The sequence below is a fragment of the Zeus faber genome (genome assembly GCF_960531495.2).
Source record: "Zeus faber genome assembly, chromosome: 7".
In the NCBI taxonomy this organism is placed as follows: Eukaryota; Metazoa; Chordata; class Actinopteri; order Zeiformes; family Zeidae; genus Zeus; species Zeus faber.
In genome coordinates this window covers 15,240,321-15,260,320 of record NC_137203.1, presented here as the reverse complement: position 1 = coordinate 15,260,320, position 20,000 = coordinate 15,240,321, and the positions used below count along the sequence as shown (strand labels likewise).

The 20,000-nt window shown below is 44.9% G+C and overlaps 1 protein-coding gene across 2 annotated transcripts in view; it reads right to left on the bottom strand.

The window, feature by feature from the left end:
• Positions 1-20,000, bottom strand: part of bmpr1ba (bone morphogenetic protein receptor, type IBa) — a 96,415-nt gene that overhangs the window by 8,398 nt on the left and 68,017 nt on the right. For both annotated transcript variants that reach the window (XM_080003830.1, XM_080003831.1), the window contains 3 exons: positions 2,531-2,693; positions 1,163-1,262; positions 629-731 (listed from right to left, as the gene is read on the bottom strand). In XM_080003830.1, coding sequence (XP_079859956.1) covers positions 629-731; positions 1,163-1,262; positions 2,531-2,693 — 366 coding nt within the window. The remainder of the gene's footprint in view (positions 1-628; positions 732-1,162; positions 1,263-2,530; positions 2,694-20,000) is intronic.

Sequence of the window (20,000 nt, the reverse complement as noted above, 5' to 3'; positions counted from 1 at the left end):
GTGCATAACACTTTTAATGAGAAAGTAATGGGAAAAATATACAGTATCAACTGTATAGGTGGAGAGATGTAGGTAAGTCGGTAGAGATGGATGGACAGACAGACAGACAGACAGACAGACAGACAGACAGACAGACAGACAGACAGATAGATAGATAGATAGATAGATAGATAGATAGATAGATAGATAGATAGATAGGTGTAGATAGGTGTAGGTAGATATACGCAGGTATCGGTAGGTGTAAGTAGGTATGTAGGTAGGTAGGTATAGGTAGGTCTAGGTAGGTAGGTGTGGGTAGGTACAGTAGGTATAGGCAGGTAGGTGTAGGTAAGTATAGGCAGGTATAGGTAGGTAAGTGTAGGTAGGTATAGGCAGGTAGGTGTAGGTAGGTAAGGGCTGATGTAGGCGGGAATAGGCAAGTGAAGGTAGGTATAGGCAGGTATGTGTAGGTAGGTACTGTAGGTATAGGCAGAGATAGGCAGGTAGGTGTAGGTAGGTAAGGGCTGATGTAGGCGGGAATAGGCAAGTGAAGGTAGGTGAAGGTAGGTGTAGGTAGGTGTAGGTAGGTATAGGGTAGATAGGTATGTAGGCAGGTGTAGGCAGGTGTAGGCAGGCGGGCAGGTCTCACTGGGTGTTTCTAGCGGTGGCAGGGTTGGATGCAGGTCTCTGTTACAGTAATCTTGGTCGGTGCAGCACTCGATGGACCTCCGCTGCAGAGAGTTGCCCGTGTCCTGAAAGAGAAACATTATTAACCATTTCACCTTGTGAAGGGTGTACCACACATGTTGTGTTGCACCACAGAGTGAGATTCAAATTTCTCAAAATCATCTCTCATTCACCAACAGAATTTTTGAAGACTTTAAAGGCCCAAAATTTGTGCAACTGAATTCTGAGACATAATCAGACTTCAGAGGGATCTGCCCACTAGCTAAAAGTATAAAGCTGTACAAACCGATCAGAGGGTGTTTGAAAGATTTAGAATCAAAACACATCCAAAGCACAGAATGACACGAGACTTCCCCTTTGGGTGGGAGCATCAACGTGGTTGGGATCGAAAGGAGTTTTTTTAGGTCTGTGAAACTCTGGAGGAGGCGTCGAGGCGTTCGTCCCTGAGCGGTTAAACCACGAATGAAAGATGACAGACGGTATCGATTTGACTCACCCTGCACTGGAACTCGGAGCCGGCGAGGCCCAGGCACCCGGCGCTTCCTACGGCCTTCCCGGCCTCCTCCTCCACCATGGTGAAGCAGTAGCCATCCGTCCTGTGAGAAACCAACAGCACCGTTATCGTAAAAACAAACCCCAACCAGTGCAGGGGCAACCTCCATGGTATAAGAGTACCTATGGGTGTAGGTGTGCAATGTCGGCCTTCGCTCCAACCTGCATTAGCAAGAATATTCCAGGTATAAAATACAACATTACATGGCTCTGTGGAATTCTATTTGGTTGGCAGCGGCAATCAGCGGTCAGTAATTTCCTCATAATGACCGCTGATCTGTTAAGAACAACCGTTGTCACGGGCAACCACTTCCTCGCCTGGAATCGCGGCGGCGGCACGATGGCACTGCCGCCTCACGGAAAGGAGGCCCTGGGTACGATTCCCGGCAGGTGGGGGTTTTTTTTTGTTTTTTGTTTTTTTTATCGATCAGGAGCTTTCTGTGTGGAGTTTGCATGTCCTCCCCGCGCTCACGTGGGGTTTCCTACATATAGCGTCGGTACGGACCCCCACAAAAAACAAGCAGATGAAGCTGCATGACCAGCGAAGGACGCTGAAGCTGGTCCCCGGGCGCTGTGAGCTGCCCACCGCCCCTCGCTGCCTCCAGACGAAGGACAAGCTTTGATGGGGGGAAAAAAGGTGGGAACACATTTCACAGCCTCCATTCAGTGTGTGTCGGTCACCGTAGCTGCACATGTGCATGTGTTGCGGTGTGTGCCGTGACCAGTAAAGACGAGCTAAGCTGGTCCAGTTTCGTCTTTCACATCCCGTACATGCTAACCCTAGCTGGCGGCCCCATCTTAGCTACAACTAGAAGCGCGGAAGCTCTTAAACTAGGCGTGCTAGTTTAGGGTGACCACATTTTGGAAACCCCAAAACCGGGACCCTTAACTGTACTGCACATTCGACGCTCCGTTGCTCTGTTTGGTTCACTAAGCTAACGTAGAGGCACGGGAACGCGCAGCGGTGTCCCCTGTAGGAAGCACCTGCCGCACACCCACACCCACACCCACACACACACACACACACGCATCCCTGAAAGCATACAAATCACAGCGAGCGAGTGGGCGTGTTGATGACGACGCCCACTTCTCCGGTGGGATCTTCGTGCACACTCTTTTCTGGTTGCCTGTATACATTATACAATATACAGTATGTCAGCGCTGAAAACTACATTTTCTGAACTGTGGACAACTGGGACATTTTAGTGTTACCTGTCAATGCCAATATATTCTTCCATTTATTAATAATAATAACATTTAATAATTATAAGATGGATAACGTAACAAATTGACGTGAGCACACTCCCCGTACCTGCAGGTGTTGTTGGTCAGGTCGTCGGGGCAGCTGTAGTTGCAGTGACACCAGCGCAGCCTCTGCGAGGACGGGGCCGCAGCTCCGCTGCCGCCGGCCTCCCTGCCGCTGGAAACAGAAGCTTTATTGGACGCTTTGAGCAGCATGCTGTCCAGCAGGTTAGCTGCCAGATAGGGAGACAGAGGAGAGAAGGGATTACTTAACACCGTGAGATGTGATATTCCGCCGCGACGTTTCCTCGTCCCGAAGTGTCAAATGAAGTGTATTATTGGGAGGCGGATTTAAAGTATCACACGAGGGAAACCAGAGACGTCTTCACTCAGGCTTCCATCCAGCGAAAAGGTTCTTTATATAAATATACGTGAGGTTATTTTGCGATAATGACCCGCCGGCTGCACACTATCCCGCTGATTACCCGAGGCTTACCAAATAGAAGAGCAGGTTGAGCCGAAATAATGATGCGTAATTATTTTATAGCTATATGCCTAGTTTAAGAGCTTCCACTCAGAAAAATAGTCCACGGCAGCTCGGCTCACTATCTGCCCTCATAAAAAAAAACGGCCGACCATTTTGTTATGGAGAGTCCACGATCCAAGCGGGTGGGTGGTGGAATGTGTGTTTGGACCAACAAGCAGCCACGCACGGCCAGCACGTCAAGACGAGCTGTCAGGTGGTTCCTGTCCTTCCAGCGGACCACCCTAGTGCTCAGCACACTGTGAGGGGGCGTCCTGGACAATGGCCCGACTGTAAGAGTTTTGCCACTCAATAGGGATGTTAACGACACAGTTTTTGCAGGTCGACGTGTCGGAGGCATTTTCCGATTAGTCCTTGTTGTATGTGTGTGTGTGTCTGTGTGTGGGTGTGTGTGTGTGTGTGTGTGTGTGTGTGTGTGTCTGTCTGTCTGTGTGTGTGTGTGTGTGAGGCATTTTAATACATTTTGAATCACATAGTAATAATTTATACCTGCTAATTTATACGTTGTATATATATATATGTATTCATCCCGTACAGTATATCCATCTACTGCAGAATTTGATTACAGTAGCTACTGCCTTTTAACTTTACCTATCCTGTGCATAGAATTGCTTTTGTATATTCTGTATATAATTGTATTTTGGCAATTTTTTTTTTTTTTAATTTGGCTATTTTATTTGCATATTTCGCAATTTCTGTATATTTGGCAGTTTTTTTAAGACTGTTTTAAGAATTTTTATGCCAATTATTTAGTCCTCACTACTGCAAATTCCGAGTATATGAAAATGTACATAATATACATGAAGCAATGTGATTCAACATCGCATACAAAATTTAACCAAGAGATGAACAACCGATGTGAAAAAAAAATACAAAAAAAACCGGAAAATAATTTAGTGGTGAAGGAAACGGAGTAAAGGAGTTAAGGAGACTGTAGGGGGCAGAGACCCGGTTCTGTTTCAAAGGTTCAGTTTTACAGTCAAAAAAATAGTGAAATAAAGCACACCTGACACTATTAAAAAAGAAAAAAGTTGATCATTGGTGGAAGATACTTTTACTCTGCACATGATACAGTTGAGCACACTTGGGAATGGGAGCGCAGCCATTTTCCTGATCCGCTGGTAATCCCATTTCAAAAGCGCACCTGTTTGTCACTTCAGGAAGAAAAGAAACACGCGGAAGTGTCTTTTCTTCCACGGCTTTTCAGAGATTTATCCATTGAGACCAGATGCCTTGCAGCTGCGATGTGAAACGCTCCAAAATAAGCACGAGTCCCTTCCTCCCTTAAATAAACCACCAGCCGATCCAAGATCTTTTATCTCCTTCGACTTCCCTCTCGTTCGCTTTTATACCCCGGTGAGCTTTTTGATTTCTGGTTCTGGAACTTCTGGTTCTTTTGATTTTTTTTTTTCTTTTTCCAAAATACCTAAGGCCCGGAACAGGCTGCGGATCGCGGGGTAGTAAATCAGCGCACACATCCGAGAGAGAGGTGCACAGCGACGTGTGATGCATGCACCAGCTGTGCACTTTCACTTCCTGATGAAAACCACTCTGCCCTCTGTGTGCACGGCGCGGAGCAGAAGTGAAATAACTGGAAACTAACACCCCAAAGCGGTGTTTCCCAACCCTTTCTAACACACTTTTAATAACGAAATAATCCCACGGCACACCACTGTCCTGAAAACCTTTTACTGGCTTATTAGCGTAAAAGCTTCTTATCGTCACGGCCTACGGGTAGATCGTGATGGGAGATGGGTGAACAATTCGCTCTTACCGAGCAAATCTGCCAAATGACTCAGGAGTCCGGCGTCAGTTCGATTATTCTCGTGAGAATTCCATTTAAAACTCAGAGCTGAATGGACTCTTCTGACTCTCGCTCGCCGTGCGTTGCAGCAACTGAATCAAACTAACTTTGAGTCGGAAATTCTGACTCTTTTTTACCGAGTGACCCGACAAGAACCGAATCTCAGAAAGGAGTCAATCCTTTCATCGCGACGACTAGTTCTCGCGTTCGGCGTGAAAGTGGAGCTTGTTCTGATGAACACGGAGCCGCTGTTCTGCAGCAACTGACGAATTAGTGCAGCTTTGCAATTTTGATTTGCCGGTGAACCAAAAGTAATTGCGAAGCACTTTATTTATTTTAATCATTTTATATTTGTATTTATATTCATATTTATTCATTTATTTATCTTCATTTATGAAAAGAGTTAAACACAGCCTGGAAAATGTTTTTCCTCCCTCAACATTATACAAGACTTCATTTGAAATCCAAAAATAAAAATATACAACCTGCGATCAAAACTTAAAAAAGTAGCCTCGTACTATTGTTAGGATTGAAGCTGTTGCCGTGCAGGACCTGCAATGACTTCACACTTCTTTCAAAGAAGAAGCCAAACTTGCGGCTTGAGGTTTCAAACAGACAGGATGTGTGAGCGTGGATCTGCAGCAGGATGATCCTCAACCCTCACACCTCGAGGTTTGCCTGCCCCATGTTGCCCCTCGCATCACCCTGCCTGCATGCTAATGATAACACTTGCAAGCGGCGCCATATTGTGACCCTACATAGAAACTACCAGGGAAGACTTGGAGAGATGAATGCGGTTATTTCACATTTCACATTAATGGCAGTTCATAGATCTGTCGTATGTAGGTAGGGCCAGGTATTGGAACTCAATACCTGTAATGTATCCATTGAAATAACCCAATACCAAGTGTTATCGAAACTTCTCCAGTCAGACGATGCCTGCATTCGTTCCTTTTTGTATAGAGATCGAGAGAGGAAAAAAAAGACGAATTGTATGGTTTTCTTCTATTTAACGTTGACGTGTGATTGGCTCACTGCCGCAGCAGCAGCTACAACAGTCTTTCAAAGGACACCTTCACAGTTTGTCAAGTCCGTCTTCAAACAACAGCCAGGTGTCCATATGAACAGTGAAAGAGGTTTTCCTCGCTGTAATCATTCCTGCTGTACTGGCTATTTGTTGAAAATGACACTGCCCAAATACTTCATTGTACAGTTTTGTACAGCCATTTAACACTTTCAAAATGTATTCATGTAAAAATCATTTGGATGGGGAGGAGTGGTGGCATTTTACACAACTGAACGACTCACATGATGAGTATAGTAGAAAAAAAAAGGTATTGAATAAAGTTCTCCAATGGTACCAGTATCACTTTAAGGGTACTGGTATTGATACTGGTATTGGTACTAGTATCACTTTAAGGGTACTGGTATTGGTACTGGTCCTTATTTGTTTCGGTTTGGCATTTCTTTTTGAGGTTTGATTATTTGAAGTGCGTGTGAATAATTTGAGCATCATGCAAATAAAAGTTTGAGTTTGTAAAAGTGTCTCCCTTTCTCTGAGGGAGCTTTGTGGGCCCGTTACAGCCTTTATAACAACTTAATAACGACCTCATTAAAGGCGCACAAAAAGAAACACGCTTCCTCGAACATACATGCACCCTTTCCGATCTTATCGATTTAGAAGATGGGACTAGTTATCGATCGCCGGAATAAAGGCTGTTCTTTTTTTCGATAGTTTTCCCTGCGGTACAGTGTGATATTGTCTAGACAGCGCAGCCAGGGAGGGAGGGTGGGTTTAAAGAGGTCACAGTAACAATTGACCGATTGGAGAGAGAGCGAGCGAGGAGGAGAGAGAGGGGGGGGAAGGGGGATTAGCAAACGAGAAGTGACAGAGCTGCAGGGAAGTGGTGGGCAGTTTAGCGGCAGCACAGAGGGGACGGACCAGAGGCCACTGGCCCCGTCTCTCTCGCTCCCTCTCTCGCGCTCTCTCCCTCTCTCTCTCTCTCTCCTCCAGCACGGTCCCCCTATCCCGTCAGCCTCTTCGTACCACTCCCTCGTGCTCGCTCGCACTTCACACAACTATCCCATTTCGCTCTCTCTCTCTCTCTCTCTTTTTCACGGCTTCGGGCTCCCTCTATCTCACTCCTCTTCAATCCATCTGCTCCGTAAGTCCTAGACTTCTTGCGATTCTTTCTTCCTCACTTTTTCTTTTTCTTCAGTTCTCTCATCCCTCCATATATGACTCTACATGTTCTCACATTTTCCTCTATTCCTTTCTTTCTTTCTTACCCTCCTCTCGCTCTCCCTCCTGTTCCCTCGCTCCTCCATACAGTATGCAACTCTAGTGGAATGTCATGTGACGCGCTGCTGAGCTGTTGATAAAACACAAGACACCTCCCATCCATCCTGCACCTGGAGGCTGCCACCGTGTGTGTGTGTGTGTGTGTGTGTGTGTGTGTGTGTGTGTGTATGTGTGTGTGTGCGTGCGTGCGTGCATGCATGTGTGTGTGTGTGTGTGACAGCATAAGAGGTACATTCAGCAATTCAGTCAGGTACAGACATGCCGACGACCATTCAAGTGAGCCTAAATTATATTGAGGTGCTGATCCAGGACCGGACAATAACAGTTGCCAAGTTGCCCTGAGCAACCAGATTGGGGACAGTGTCAACCACCTTAAGGGTCTGGTTGCCCTGCTGTCAACCCCCCAAAAATAAGTGTGGTATACCTCAGTATGTTTAGAAACTGGAGAGAATATTGACATACGAAACTGCGGGAAAAGTGTGTTACTAGGTCACTTCCTTGCTGTTATTGATGTAATTTCCATTATTTTGCCTGGTAAAAAAGATAAAGAAAAAAATGATAAATTATAAACTTGTCGGTCAAAATGTCCAGTAATAAAGCTCATGCAAAAGGCTATGAGACGGCACAGATGAGACGGGTCGGCACTCACCGCCCCTCACTTTAATTGCGCCGCGTGGTTTATTACACCCTCTGACTAGCACTTGTGAGCCGATCCGTCAGGCCGAGCACATCTGGTACCTACACCGATCCCCACTGAGCGGGGAACCGTGGACTGAGTGCTCGCCGAAGCGGCAAAGTCCATGCAAGTGGCGCTGTATCCTAGGTGTACATTATATCTGCATTCGTAACATAGACTGTTATTGAAACGTGACCGATAAGGCTCAAATTTGTCCGGTAAAATGAATTTTTTTTTCTGAACATTCGACCAAGTTTTACGACAGTGGTGTAAAAGTGCAATTGCACTCAGAAACTGTAGGTCCGCCAAATCCCAAACGGCAAAAGTGGTGGGAGTGTCTCTGGTGGAAAGTCACATAGTAGCTACAGTGCTACCGGTTATTCTGCGGTGGAACACACACACACACACACACACACACACACACACACACACACACACACACACACACACACACACACACACACACACACACACACACACACACACACACACTTCAGGACTGTCTGGACTGAAGTGTGTGTGTCTGGATTGAATTACAGCAAAAACTGCTCTTATCGTATCACAGATATGAAATAATAACTCAGGGGGGAGAAGGAGGCTGGGAATTGTCTTTGAGAGAAAATAAATCAGGAAAAATTTATATTTAGTAAAACAAAGAAAAAGCATTTCCCTGACAAACCCACTAGAAAATCATGTGACTAGAGTTGAAAAAGCTCCAAATATCCTCCATTGCAATGGAATTTCACCACACTCTAGCAGATCATCAAAGTGTTTCGTGGAAACTATGGTTTGATAGTCAGCTGAACTCATGTGTGTGATGAGTGTGTGATGCCCTGACTGAGTGTCTCTGATGGACACAGTGGTGAAAACACACCGTGTCCCCTCCTGTCCCCCTACAAAGCACATGTTTCACACTTCAGGTCAAACGGTTTAGAGGTTTCAAAATCAAACGGCAGACTGAAGATACTTTCCACTAAGTATCATGATACTTTCGTGACCTCCCTGTCGGTTTTTCTCACCGAGGAACCACCCTGATGGGGCCCTGAAGGGGCCCTGATGGGGCTCCGATGGCCGGATCCAGGGGCCACTGTCAACACCCAATTAATAACCTGTGGGCCCACTGGGCCCCCAAACCTAAAACCCTGCTTTTCAACAACCTCTACTTTGTACAAGGTTTGAAAAAGAGGAGGCATCAAGACATTTTAGAGGACGGGATACGAACAGCGTTAAGAAAGAGAGCAGACTAATGAAAAGAGAGAACGAGAGAGAGAGAGAGAGAGAGAGAGAGAGAGAGAGAGAGAGAGAGAGAGAGAGAGAGAGAGAGAGAGAAAACATATTCATTAGTTATCCCACTGGTGTCAAACAAGGCCTACTAGTAAAGCCCTTTCACCGGCCCCGTGTAAACACTACCCACCTCCCCCTTCCACTTAAGACACACTCGTTTGACAACATTTCTCCCTCCCTCCCGCCCTCCCTCCATCCCCCCCCTCCATCCCCCCCCCCCCCCCCCCCCGAGAATCCACCCATTCCGCTCTAAGTAGCAGTTCATCTCTCTGATGTTTGACATTGCTGTCTCTACAGCGGTGGAGACAGAGAAGGTGAAAGCTTTTTTCTTCTTCTCCTGTTCTCTTGTTTTGCTTTTATCCCCCCCCCTCTCTCCCCCTCTCTCCCTCTCTCTCTCTCTCTATCTCTCTCTCTCTCTTTTCCAGCCCCATCCGACCGCCTGGTTCTGGTCTTATCTCAGTTTGTTCCCGTTAATGTTGAGATGACGCGGCGGCCCGTCCTCCACGCGCAGGAATGTCTTAATAAAGCCTGGTCTCTGCGGTAGCGCTGCACCATCTCAAGGCCGAGGGTCGAGAAGCTGAGGCCGTCTTGAAAGTACGACCTGAAAGATAATATTCCCACTGGTTTTCCTCAGATTGCTTTGAATGGTCTTTGCCAATGCCAGTACCAATCCATATTCGTTAGGAAGAAAACGACAATCGTAAACAGCTTTTCCGCGGACCCAAATTTTGGATGACAGACATCGTTTGGCACCTTCTGACAGAGATATTCTGAGGACATGGGGGCTGGGGGCCCAAAAAGGGTGGTTGTGCTGCTCTGGCTTTCCATAGAAATGACAATCACATGGTCTTCCTCACCTCTAGTGGACATCTGATGGTGGACTCTTCCTCAGCAAGACCCTTCCACGCTAACAAAGATATCCCGTTTGATCCAAGAGCAAGGGTGGATAACAACCCATGTCACATAAATCCTTGATCTGGCTGAACTTAGTGGACTCCTCCTCAGCAAGACCTCTTCCTCATCTGTGGACTCCTTGTCATTACAAAACAGCCCACTTGCAAACGAAGATGTCCTGTTTGTTTCACGAGCTAGGGTCGGTTGGACCTCATCGCATAAAGCCTGCTGCCGCATAAGGTTTGATTCGTCTGAATCACTTGGGAGGACAAAACGTACGCTCCTATCAGCTGGAGTTACAAATCTGTACAAGGTCCTTTTTGCCGTTCAGCAGCAGCGGAACCCTGCAACCATTACCAGCAGGTCTCAGACGGGACAACACAATCTGCTACCGTCACTCAGGATAGAAAAGAAAACACGTATGTCACACAAAAAAAAAGGCCATATGCACGTGAACGTGCATATACGGCATATGAGGATGTGTGTCAATAACTTCTCAAGCGCTCACACCCAGACCAAGAGCAAATAGGAAAAAAGTCACTTTTCTGACAACGTTCAATTCCAAATGTCTCCTTCACCCATTTTGATTGTAAATTTCATGCATGAATTAGAATCTGCAAATTGACTCACTATTGCCATATCTTTCCCCAACATAGATTCCAAACGCTGGAAAACACGCCCACTCCATTGGCGGTTGGTGGCTATTTTTGCACGGTTGGATCCACTATTCCCATGACATCATCATGTACTCATTGTTCCATCACGGTGGTATGCAAAAACGGTGCCTATGAACTCATAGACAATGGTCACGCAGCGGCCAAGCCGATACATAGCTGTGACAAATATAGCCACTGCAGCCTCCGTGCTTTGCATATTCTACTGCAATTAAAAAATACGCACATGCAAACACACACACAGGAATAGTTTGCACCGTAGCATGTGATGGAGTCAAGAACATCAAACCCTCTGTTGATGGAAATGTCTATCTATATATATATATATATATATATATATCATCAGAACCATCAATGAGCAAGTGTTAAATCACCCATCCCCACACACAACAGGGAGGGAGCCTTTGTCATGACAACGTTACATTTGCTTGTTACATCTTGCCACTCTCTTCAATGGAATGGTTTTTCTTCAACATCATCGCCTATTTCTATGTCGGGAAGCAGGGGGAAAGCCACCTGCGTGGTGGGTGGCAGGGGAACTGCCACACTGGCGCCTGAACAGGAACCAGACAGAGGGAAGGGACACAGACAGGCAGCCTGAAGACACACTGGAGCCACCAGCAGGTTGACGGAAGGCCACAGCATCAGCCCTCTCCCGAATGGCTGCAGCAGCACCCAGGGGATGGCCAGATGAGGAAAGGGGGAGAAGCAGCCGCAGCAACAACCAAGGGTAACCGCATGCTTCTAGCTACTCCACCAAGCACCCACCAACAGGGCCATCAGGAGCCCAGCAGCCAGGCCACCCCTCCAAGCGGCGCCCACAACAGCCGGCTACACCTCCACCAGCCAGCACCGCAGCCCGAGGCCCAAGCTCCACACGCGAGGAGGGGGTAGTCTGTTTCGTAGCTCTGGGGGAGGGTCGCCCCATGGACTGTGCAGTTTCAGGGTTCCGGGTCTCCTGGAAAGGGGAGCATTTTTGTTGAGCACATTTGATTATTTAAGGTATGAGAACCCTGTTTCAGACTCCGGGCTTTTATAATGTTGAGGTATGGGAACCCTGTTTCAGAGTCCGGGAATTTGATTGATTGATCGTAGTTTTGTTTTCATTTTTTGCTCGCTGCTTGGTCGGGGGGGGGCTTCGGCCAAGGATTCTCCCAGGCCTCAGTTTGGTGTTGGAGGTACGTGGAGTGGGGTCGGTGCGATTTAAGCAGTCTGTCTTGGGTCTAGTTAATTGGGCCCAGGATCAGGGTTGGCTGTGCACCTGTTGCTCATCAGAGCAATCGATGAGCACGAGTTAATCCACCCCTACCCACACACGAGAGGAATCCTTTGCCATGACAACCACAATAAAATTCAAATTCAATAAAATGGTTTCTCTTCGACATCATCACCTGTCTCTGTGTTGGGAGCCTGGGAAAAGCGGGTGGCGCGTGGCAGGGGATATATCTACATGTACAGTATATCTATCAATGCATAGAATTATATCTATCTATCTATCTATCTATCCATCCATCCATCCACCCAACCATCCATCTATCTATCTATTGACATTTCACTGCATATATGTATGGAAGTATGTATATGTATGTGACAAATATACGTTTTGAATCTTGAATCTATCTATCTATCTATCTATCTATCTATCTATCTATCTGTCATTTCACTGCATATATGTATGGAAGTATGTTTATGTATGTGACAAATATACCTTTTGAATCTTGAATCTTGAATCTTGAATCTATCTATCTATCTATCCATCTATTTAGCTATCCATCTATCCATATAACCATCTGTGTATCCATCTGTCTATCAATCCGTCTCTGTCAACCATCATTTTAATTTTTCTTTCTTCCTTTCCTTTCTTTCTTTCTTTCTTTCTTTCTTTCTTTCTTTCTTTCTTTCTTTCTTCCATCATTCCTTACCACACTGCAGTGTGAATAACAATTGGGCGTATGATACGCCGCATGCTGAGGATTATAAACACATGTTGAGCTGGTATGCCTGTTAAAGATGACAGCCCTTGATGCACTGAAATAAAAATCACCATTCTTTCTAAAATAAACACTGTGATGCTGCACAGCTGTTGCTCAACCACACACACACACACACACACACACACACACACACACACACACACACACACACACACACACACACACACACACACACACACACACTCCATATTGTCGTCCTTGCTGTCTGAACTGAGAAATCGCCCCACTTCAAATGCCTATCCACTGCATTATTCCCTAAAATAAATAGACTTAACTTAAGCCAAACTTTAAATACACAGCAGAGGAGATGTGGGATCAAGGGAAAATAAAGTGTTTAATGTATCAAAAAAATGGGAAGAAAGAGAATACAATGGGGGTGGGGGGGGGGGGGGGGTGGGGGTTGGGTTGCAAGGTCCATTTTATTATCTGGCAAACCAAGATATCACTAATAATTTCCACATCCACAAACCCCTTTTTATATCATATTATATCATATTAAAAGTTGATAAAAAAAACCTGCTGTTCGTGTGGATGATGGTTAACAATCACAAATACAAATTGTTTGTAAAAATTGATTGTTTTAAATCAGTTGTTCGATTGATTGATCAATGATCAACTTTCAAATAAAAAAACAATTGAACAATTGATCGATTGTTTTATATTTGAAAGTCTAACTTTATTAAAGTGTGATTTTAGAGCCTGGGGTACATGGAGTCGGATCAAAGTTTCAAAGTCATATTCGTCACATGTATAAAAGAACAGCAGGTCTCACGTTAAAATGACTGAAATCAAGTTAGAATGACGCTCAATTGTTTGGATTATCTTTCTGATGGAGCTGAAAGGCTTCTTGTCAGCCTTCATCAATTTAACTCATGGTCGAGGCATTTTGCCTTTCAAACACTCAAACTACTAGTGGAACGAAATGTTGACACACACACACACACACACACACACACACACACACACACACACACACTCTGTTATTTGACACCAGACACAACAGATTATCTTTCGGGATTCATCCAGAGCACGACAGGGGCAATCATAACACTTCTTTGTCAGACGTGCACCCACACACAAACATACAACCACACACACACACACACACACACACACACACACACACAGACACACGCACACACACACACACACACACACACACACACACACAGGTTTGATAGTTGTCTAGATGGATGCACTCAATTTGGATTTGAACAAATGGGAAATTAATCTTCTACCCGGTGTGTGTTTGAGTCAACTATTGCAGTGTCCATTCAAAACACGCCTGTTGGTGAAGGTTGCAGCGACTCGCAGTGAAAAACACAAGGGAAATTCAACTCTTTCTCACGGGAAAAACACAGCCAAGTCACACTTTTGGATAAACTCACTGTTCGCTTGTTTATTCAAAGTTTATTGATATTACACGTGTCACGTTTTCGGAATGGGCCGATTGCTTTCGAACCCCCGGCTCGCCGTTTCCCACGGGAAGCCCCGTCTTCCGCTGCATCGCTGTTTATTGAATGTTTACTAATATTACACGCGCCGCGTGTCCAAATTGCACCAAATTGGACACTGCACGTCCTTGGGTCAGCAAGGACGCATTACACCCGGCAAGCGTGAAGTAGATCAGATGAATGGTTGTCGAGATAACAGAAGGACATACATACATACAGCACATACATACAGATTCCTCCCTTTATAGTTAGATATGCATATGCCTATATGTATAAACATGTCCATGTGTGTGTGTGTTTGTGTGTGTGTGTGTGTGAGATTCTGCTTCTGCCCATGCACGTGAAAGTGCCTGTGTGGACGTGTTAACATTTGGCCACCATGTGTTTATTTCTCTGCGTTCCGGTCTGTGACGTCTCAGTCGTCTCCCCAGGCTCAAACACTCACTTTCCATCCATTTACAGTCTCCGCCGCTGTGTATATGTGTGTGTGTGTCTATGTTTTGATGGTGGATATTAATGTGTACTCACGCAGGCGTGAGCCCAACGACGCACGCACGCACGCGCACACACACACAGGTTTACATGCACAGTGTGCTCTGTGTGATTAGGTTCCCATTAACCACGACACATATCAGCCATCACTGGCTCCAGGCCGCCACTGTACAATCTCACTGGACAAACACTGTCTGCAGGACCCCCACCACACACACACACACACACACACACACACACACACACACACACACACACACACACACACACACACACACACACACACACACACACACACACACACACACACACACACACACACACACCCTTAAACACATGTACACACACTCATCATCCACTTCCACCCCTACAGCCATTAGGTAGCTATCGCAGCGTACGATAATTGTCTCCATGACCGGGCCTCGGGGTTTGAATCGGTTCGTCCTGACTTCTGACATCTCCAAAGCGACTCCGGTTATAGACCTGAAATTCATTTATTTGCAAATGGCCGCAAATGACGCAGGTTATAGCTTTTAAATTAATTTATTTTCTCCTGTAGTCTCTTACGGTAAAATCCAAAGCTCTGCTCCCGACTCTGAAAGCTGATCACATATAATGGCTGTAAATAACATTATGAATAGGAATCATTACCATCTCTTTGGCTCTTTGGTTTGTTAGTTTGTTCGTTCACTCGCTCATTTCCTTCCCCTTCTCTTCTATTCTCTTCTCTTCTCTTCTTGTCTCTCCTCTTCTTATCCCTTCTTTTTTTCTCTTCTCTTCTTTTCTCTTCTCTTCCCTTCCCATTTATTCTCATCCCTTCCCTTCTCTCCTCTTCTCTTCCCTTCTCTTCCCTTCTCCTCTTCTCTTTTCTTCTCTTCTCTTCTCTTCTCTTTCCTTCTCTTCTCTTCCCTTCTCCTCTTCTCTTTTCTTCTCTTCTCTTCTCTTCTCTTCCCTTCTCTTCCCTTCTCCTCTTCTCTTTTCTTCTCTTCTCTTCTCTTCTCTTTCCTTCTCTTCTCTTCCCTTCCCATTTCTTTTCTTCTCTCCTCTTCTCTTCTATTCTCTCCTCTTCTCTTCTCTTTTCCGTTCTCTCTTCTGTAATTACACAAAATCAGAACCAGTGCCGTTTTTTTTCTTCTTCTTCTTCCAATTCTGGCATGGCGCACTGTTTATCTAACAATGTGTCAGGACTCAAATGGGTCAGGGGCTTCATTATTCTGGGTCCTCGAACAACAAGAGTGGCAGCGTGTTTTAATGAGCCGGCATGAAACCACGTTTTCTTTTGTTGTTTTTTTTTGTTTTCCCACCAAGTGTCAGGCTTAAATCTTTAAAAAGCCACCGCCACTTTGCAGTTAAAAAAAAAATATAATAAATAATCAAATTCAAATTCATCAATTCACATTTAAAGATCATTCCCACGATCGACCCCATTTCAAATTTGAAGGGTAAGTCACGCAAACTCGGGTGTAATTAAACCGGGAAATGATGTTAGTTTCTGTGCATTATTACGAAACCACCACTCGTTTTTCCAACACAAACAGAGCCCCCACCCCCACCACTGCGGCCCCTCCACCACCCTCCCTTTTCCTCTCTGCCTCCCACCCACCCCAAAAAAAATTCTTCCAGGGGCTCGGGTGGAGTGTGTGGAAGTGACGGGGGTGGTGGAGGGTCAAGGATTACGGGGGGTGGAGGGTTTATGGAAAGCCCTAAGCCTCTCTAGAGCCAGCTCCGCTCTCTTCCGCCTCACCTGCTGTCTGTCCGTCAAAACCTATTGTTTTGTTTTTTTGTTGTGGTTCGTCGCTCTCTCAAGTCTCTGCCGGCACGAATGGAAGAATTCAACCACCGCGGAGCGGGTGTTTGTATCTCTCGGAGACGCTGCAACGTGGAGCTTGCGAGCGTTTGAAAAGGCATGTGATGCCTGTGAATGTAAAGAAAACAGCCACTTGCAGAGTATCGTCAGAAAAAATAGCCAAATGGGCCTAAATATCCCCCAAAATTAAGAAAAGAAATAGACCAATATATAAAAATATATAAAATATGTGAATATGTGAAATTTTGAATCTACGCACAGGGTAAATGATAGACAGTTATTTCATTATAACAGGGTTGTTACAAGGTTACTACAATGTTAATACACTGTTATAACATTGTGGAGCACAGCACTACAATGTTACAAACTTCAGAAACAAGTCTAAAAAGGTCAAGGTCACACATGCAATTATCTCCGAAATCCTTTCTTTCTCCCACCAAACTATCTTTGTTATGCCCAAATGCCACACACTCTCTCTCTCTCTCTCTCTCTCTCTCTCTCTCTCTCTCTGTCTCCCACTCCCCTGCCCAGCTGTGCCTTCAGAAGTCCCGGCCAGGCCGCTAATCTGATGGGGGAACAAGTCACTGGATCAGGATCCGTTACAGGATGTGAGACCTTCCAGTCCGTGACTCTCTTCACTTCCCCCTACCTTCCACCTTTACCCCCAGCCAGCCCCCTCCCCGTCTCCCCTTCTTTATAAAACACACAACAATAAAACATATAGGTCGTGAAACGATACAAGTCTGCAACCTTATAACTCCTAAATACGAAGTGTAGCCTGGGATGGATGAATGCAAATAATGTTTTCTGGGGTAGAAAAAAAAAAGAGAGAAAATGTATAAAGCTGTGATTTAAATGTACAGTCACATATATACACACGGCCTTTCCACACAAATTTCCCCGGTCCAAACGGGATCGGGTCCAAATTTCGGGACCGGTGATGACCTCTAATTCAGACTGGCGTGCAGTTGTTTTGCCGTGTCAACGGGAAAATCTACCGCATTTGGCACTTGGCAGGTCTTGACATCTGATCCTGTCAGCACATCCCATTAATCAATTACGCACTCAAACCGCTCGCTGATTATTCAATCGTGAAAATTATACACCAAGTTAGACCGCGAAGAAGAATAATTTTCAGATCCCTTACAGATCCCTCACCTTTACAAAATCTGTATTCGCCCAATCGCCAGTCTCACCGTGTGGACGAGGTGTTTTTTTTTTTTAATGTGTTCCGTGAGAAGCGTGCGGGGCGAGCCAGACATGTATTCGCTAATCAAGCTGTTTCCTATCGCCCAATAAGGGTGAGAATCGGCCCTGACAGTAGATTGTTAACACGCCTACGTCACAGATCACCCAGATGCCAGGTGTGGATCACATGTATCTGGGATAACCCAAGCAAAGAACCCCCCCCCCAAAAAAATAAAACACCACGCAGGTGTGGACTCACACTGCAAGCGAGCAAGCTACAGGAGAACAATCAATCTAAGGGTTGAAGACAAAACGCTGACATAACGTGTGAACTAATCATTATTTCGGCGAGGTGTGGTCGAAGGGCTCAAAAAAAGAAAGCGGGGAAGGAGGGAGAAACAAAGCCTCGTTAGCGAGAAAGCGGCGACGAAAGCCAAACAACTGGCAGCGCCGTGGGCCGTGGAAACCAATCCGATCTCCACCAAGGACAATGAAGCGTGAGGTAGGGGGTTCACCCACTCTCCCTCTCTTCCCAGGGCTCACGTCGAAGGACGGCACGGTCTGCGGCGTGGGTGGGAGAAGGTCTCGATGGGCGTGTGTGTGTGTGTGTGTGTGTGTGTGTCTACGCTTCACCTCCACTTCATTTCTTACGCTTTGGCCCCAAACGGTTTCCTCTGCTAAAGAAATATCAGCCCAGACACTGCTGGGGGGCGAACCCTGACCCCCACATTGTCCCAGCGCAGAGGCGGTCTCTACCCACAATGCATCTGGGTTACCTGTGGCTATGGCACCAGGAAACATTAGCTTACCCTCCGTCTAGACACCCCTTCACCAACTTCAGACTGACAGGAAGAGAAAAGGAAGAAAGAGAGGAAGAGATGGATAAAGACAGGTATTCGGACCCAATGACCAAAATTTTGAAACCTTGCGTAGCCCTCGGCCCCCGCTCATATGTCCATACAGTAATTTCAGAAACCCAAATATTTGCTCTCTGAGTCACGGTCCACCTCCACTGCCAAGACAATCCATCATGCGCGCGTCAACCAATGAATGAGCCCGTTTCTGGCCGAATCAATCACCCATCTGTCAGCCAATGAATGAGCCTGTTGCTAACAGGCCCCGAGGCTTGTTTAAAAAATAAAATAAAAATAAATCTATTTTAATTTCAATGTGATTTCTACCACTTAGGAGATGTTTGGACGTGTTTTGGATGGTGCCTCATTCGCTGCAAACAAACTGAAATGAAAAAAAAAATTTTTTTATATATATATATATATATATATTATATATATATATATATATATAATATATATATATATATATATATATATATATATGAAGCTTCTCTCCAGCTGAAATATGAAAAATAAGCAATTATGGAGCGATTGTGTTTATTTTTTGTACTAAAAGGACGCTAATCTAACGTTCTCAGCCGGTGTGCACGTTCAGAAACAAAATAAGTCAGGTTTGAGTTTTGTAAATCAAAGCAGTGGAAAAATTTTAAAAAGCAGGAAGCGTAAAGCAATCTGGTGCGATGAGAAATGGGAGCGCAGTGGAAGCTTTTCTATTCAAGTTTCATTTTTGAATGGATGGGGGTTTTTTTTGTGGGTTACAGCTGCCACGGGATATGGGAGTATATACAGTAACTCTAGTTCAACTTTAAACTTGTTTAAAATTGATTTTTTATTTTTTTGGCAAAAATTAAACAGTATGTCACCAGTCACCTTACAGATGGTGGGGGTGAGTGAATCAATTTAAGTTGACCTGCAGGTGGAGCACTAAGGTTACACTGCTATTACCACTGTATCCAAAAGTCCCAATCAACAAACCTGGACCTTGTACATGACATTGGAGAGTTGTGTCGATCTAAAGATGAATCTTGGGAGAGAGTAACAATGGAAGAAAATAAAAATGACCATCATCATCATCATCATCATCATCATCATCACCATCATCATACTCACTTTATTCACATGCACTTTACTGCACATATCTCTATATACAGATAGCCTATACCATATACATAACTCTATTCCCTTCTATTTTGTATCCCCACTTTGTATTCTCTTTTTGAGTCTTATTATATTTTTATTTTATTGATATTATTCTATTCACTAACTGCATTACGTTTTAGGAATCAGTTAGATTCAGTTAGTTGCTAGGTAGGAATTAGGTTTAGCTATTATGTTCGGTTTAGTAACTATTGTGCATAATCTCCGGGTGCAAAGACAAAGGTAAAGACCTTTCACCACATAAATGTATAAAAGTATGTATATGTATGTGACAAATAAACCTCTTGAATCTTGAATATATATGTATGCTCTTATGTATGTGACAAATAAACCTCTTGAATCTTGAATATATATGTATGCTCTTATGTATGTGACAAATAAACATCTTGAATCTTGAATCTCTAGGAAACTATAA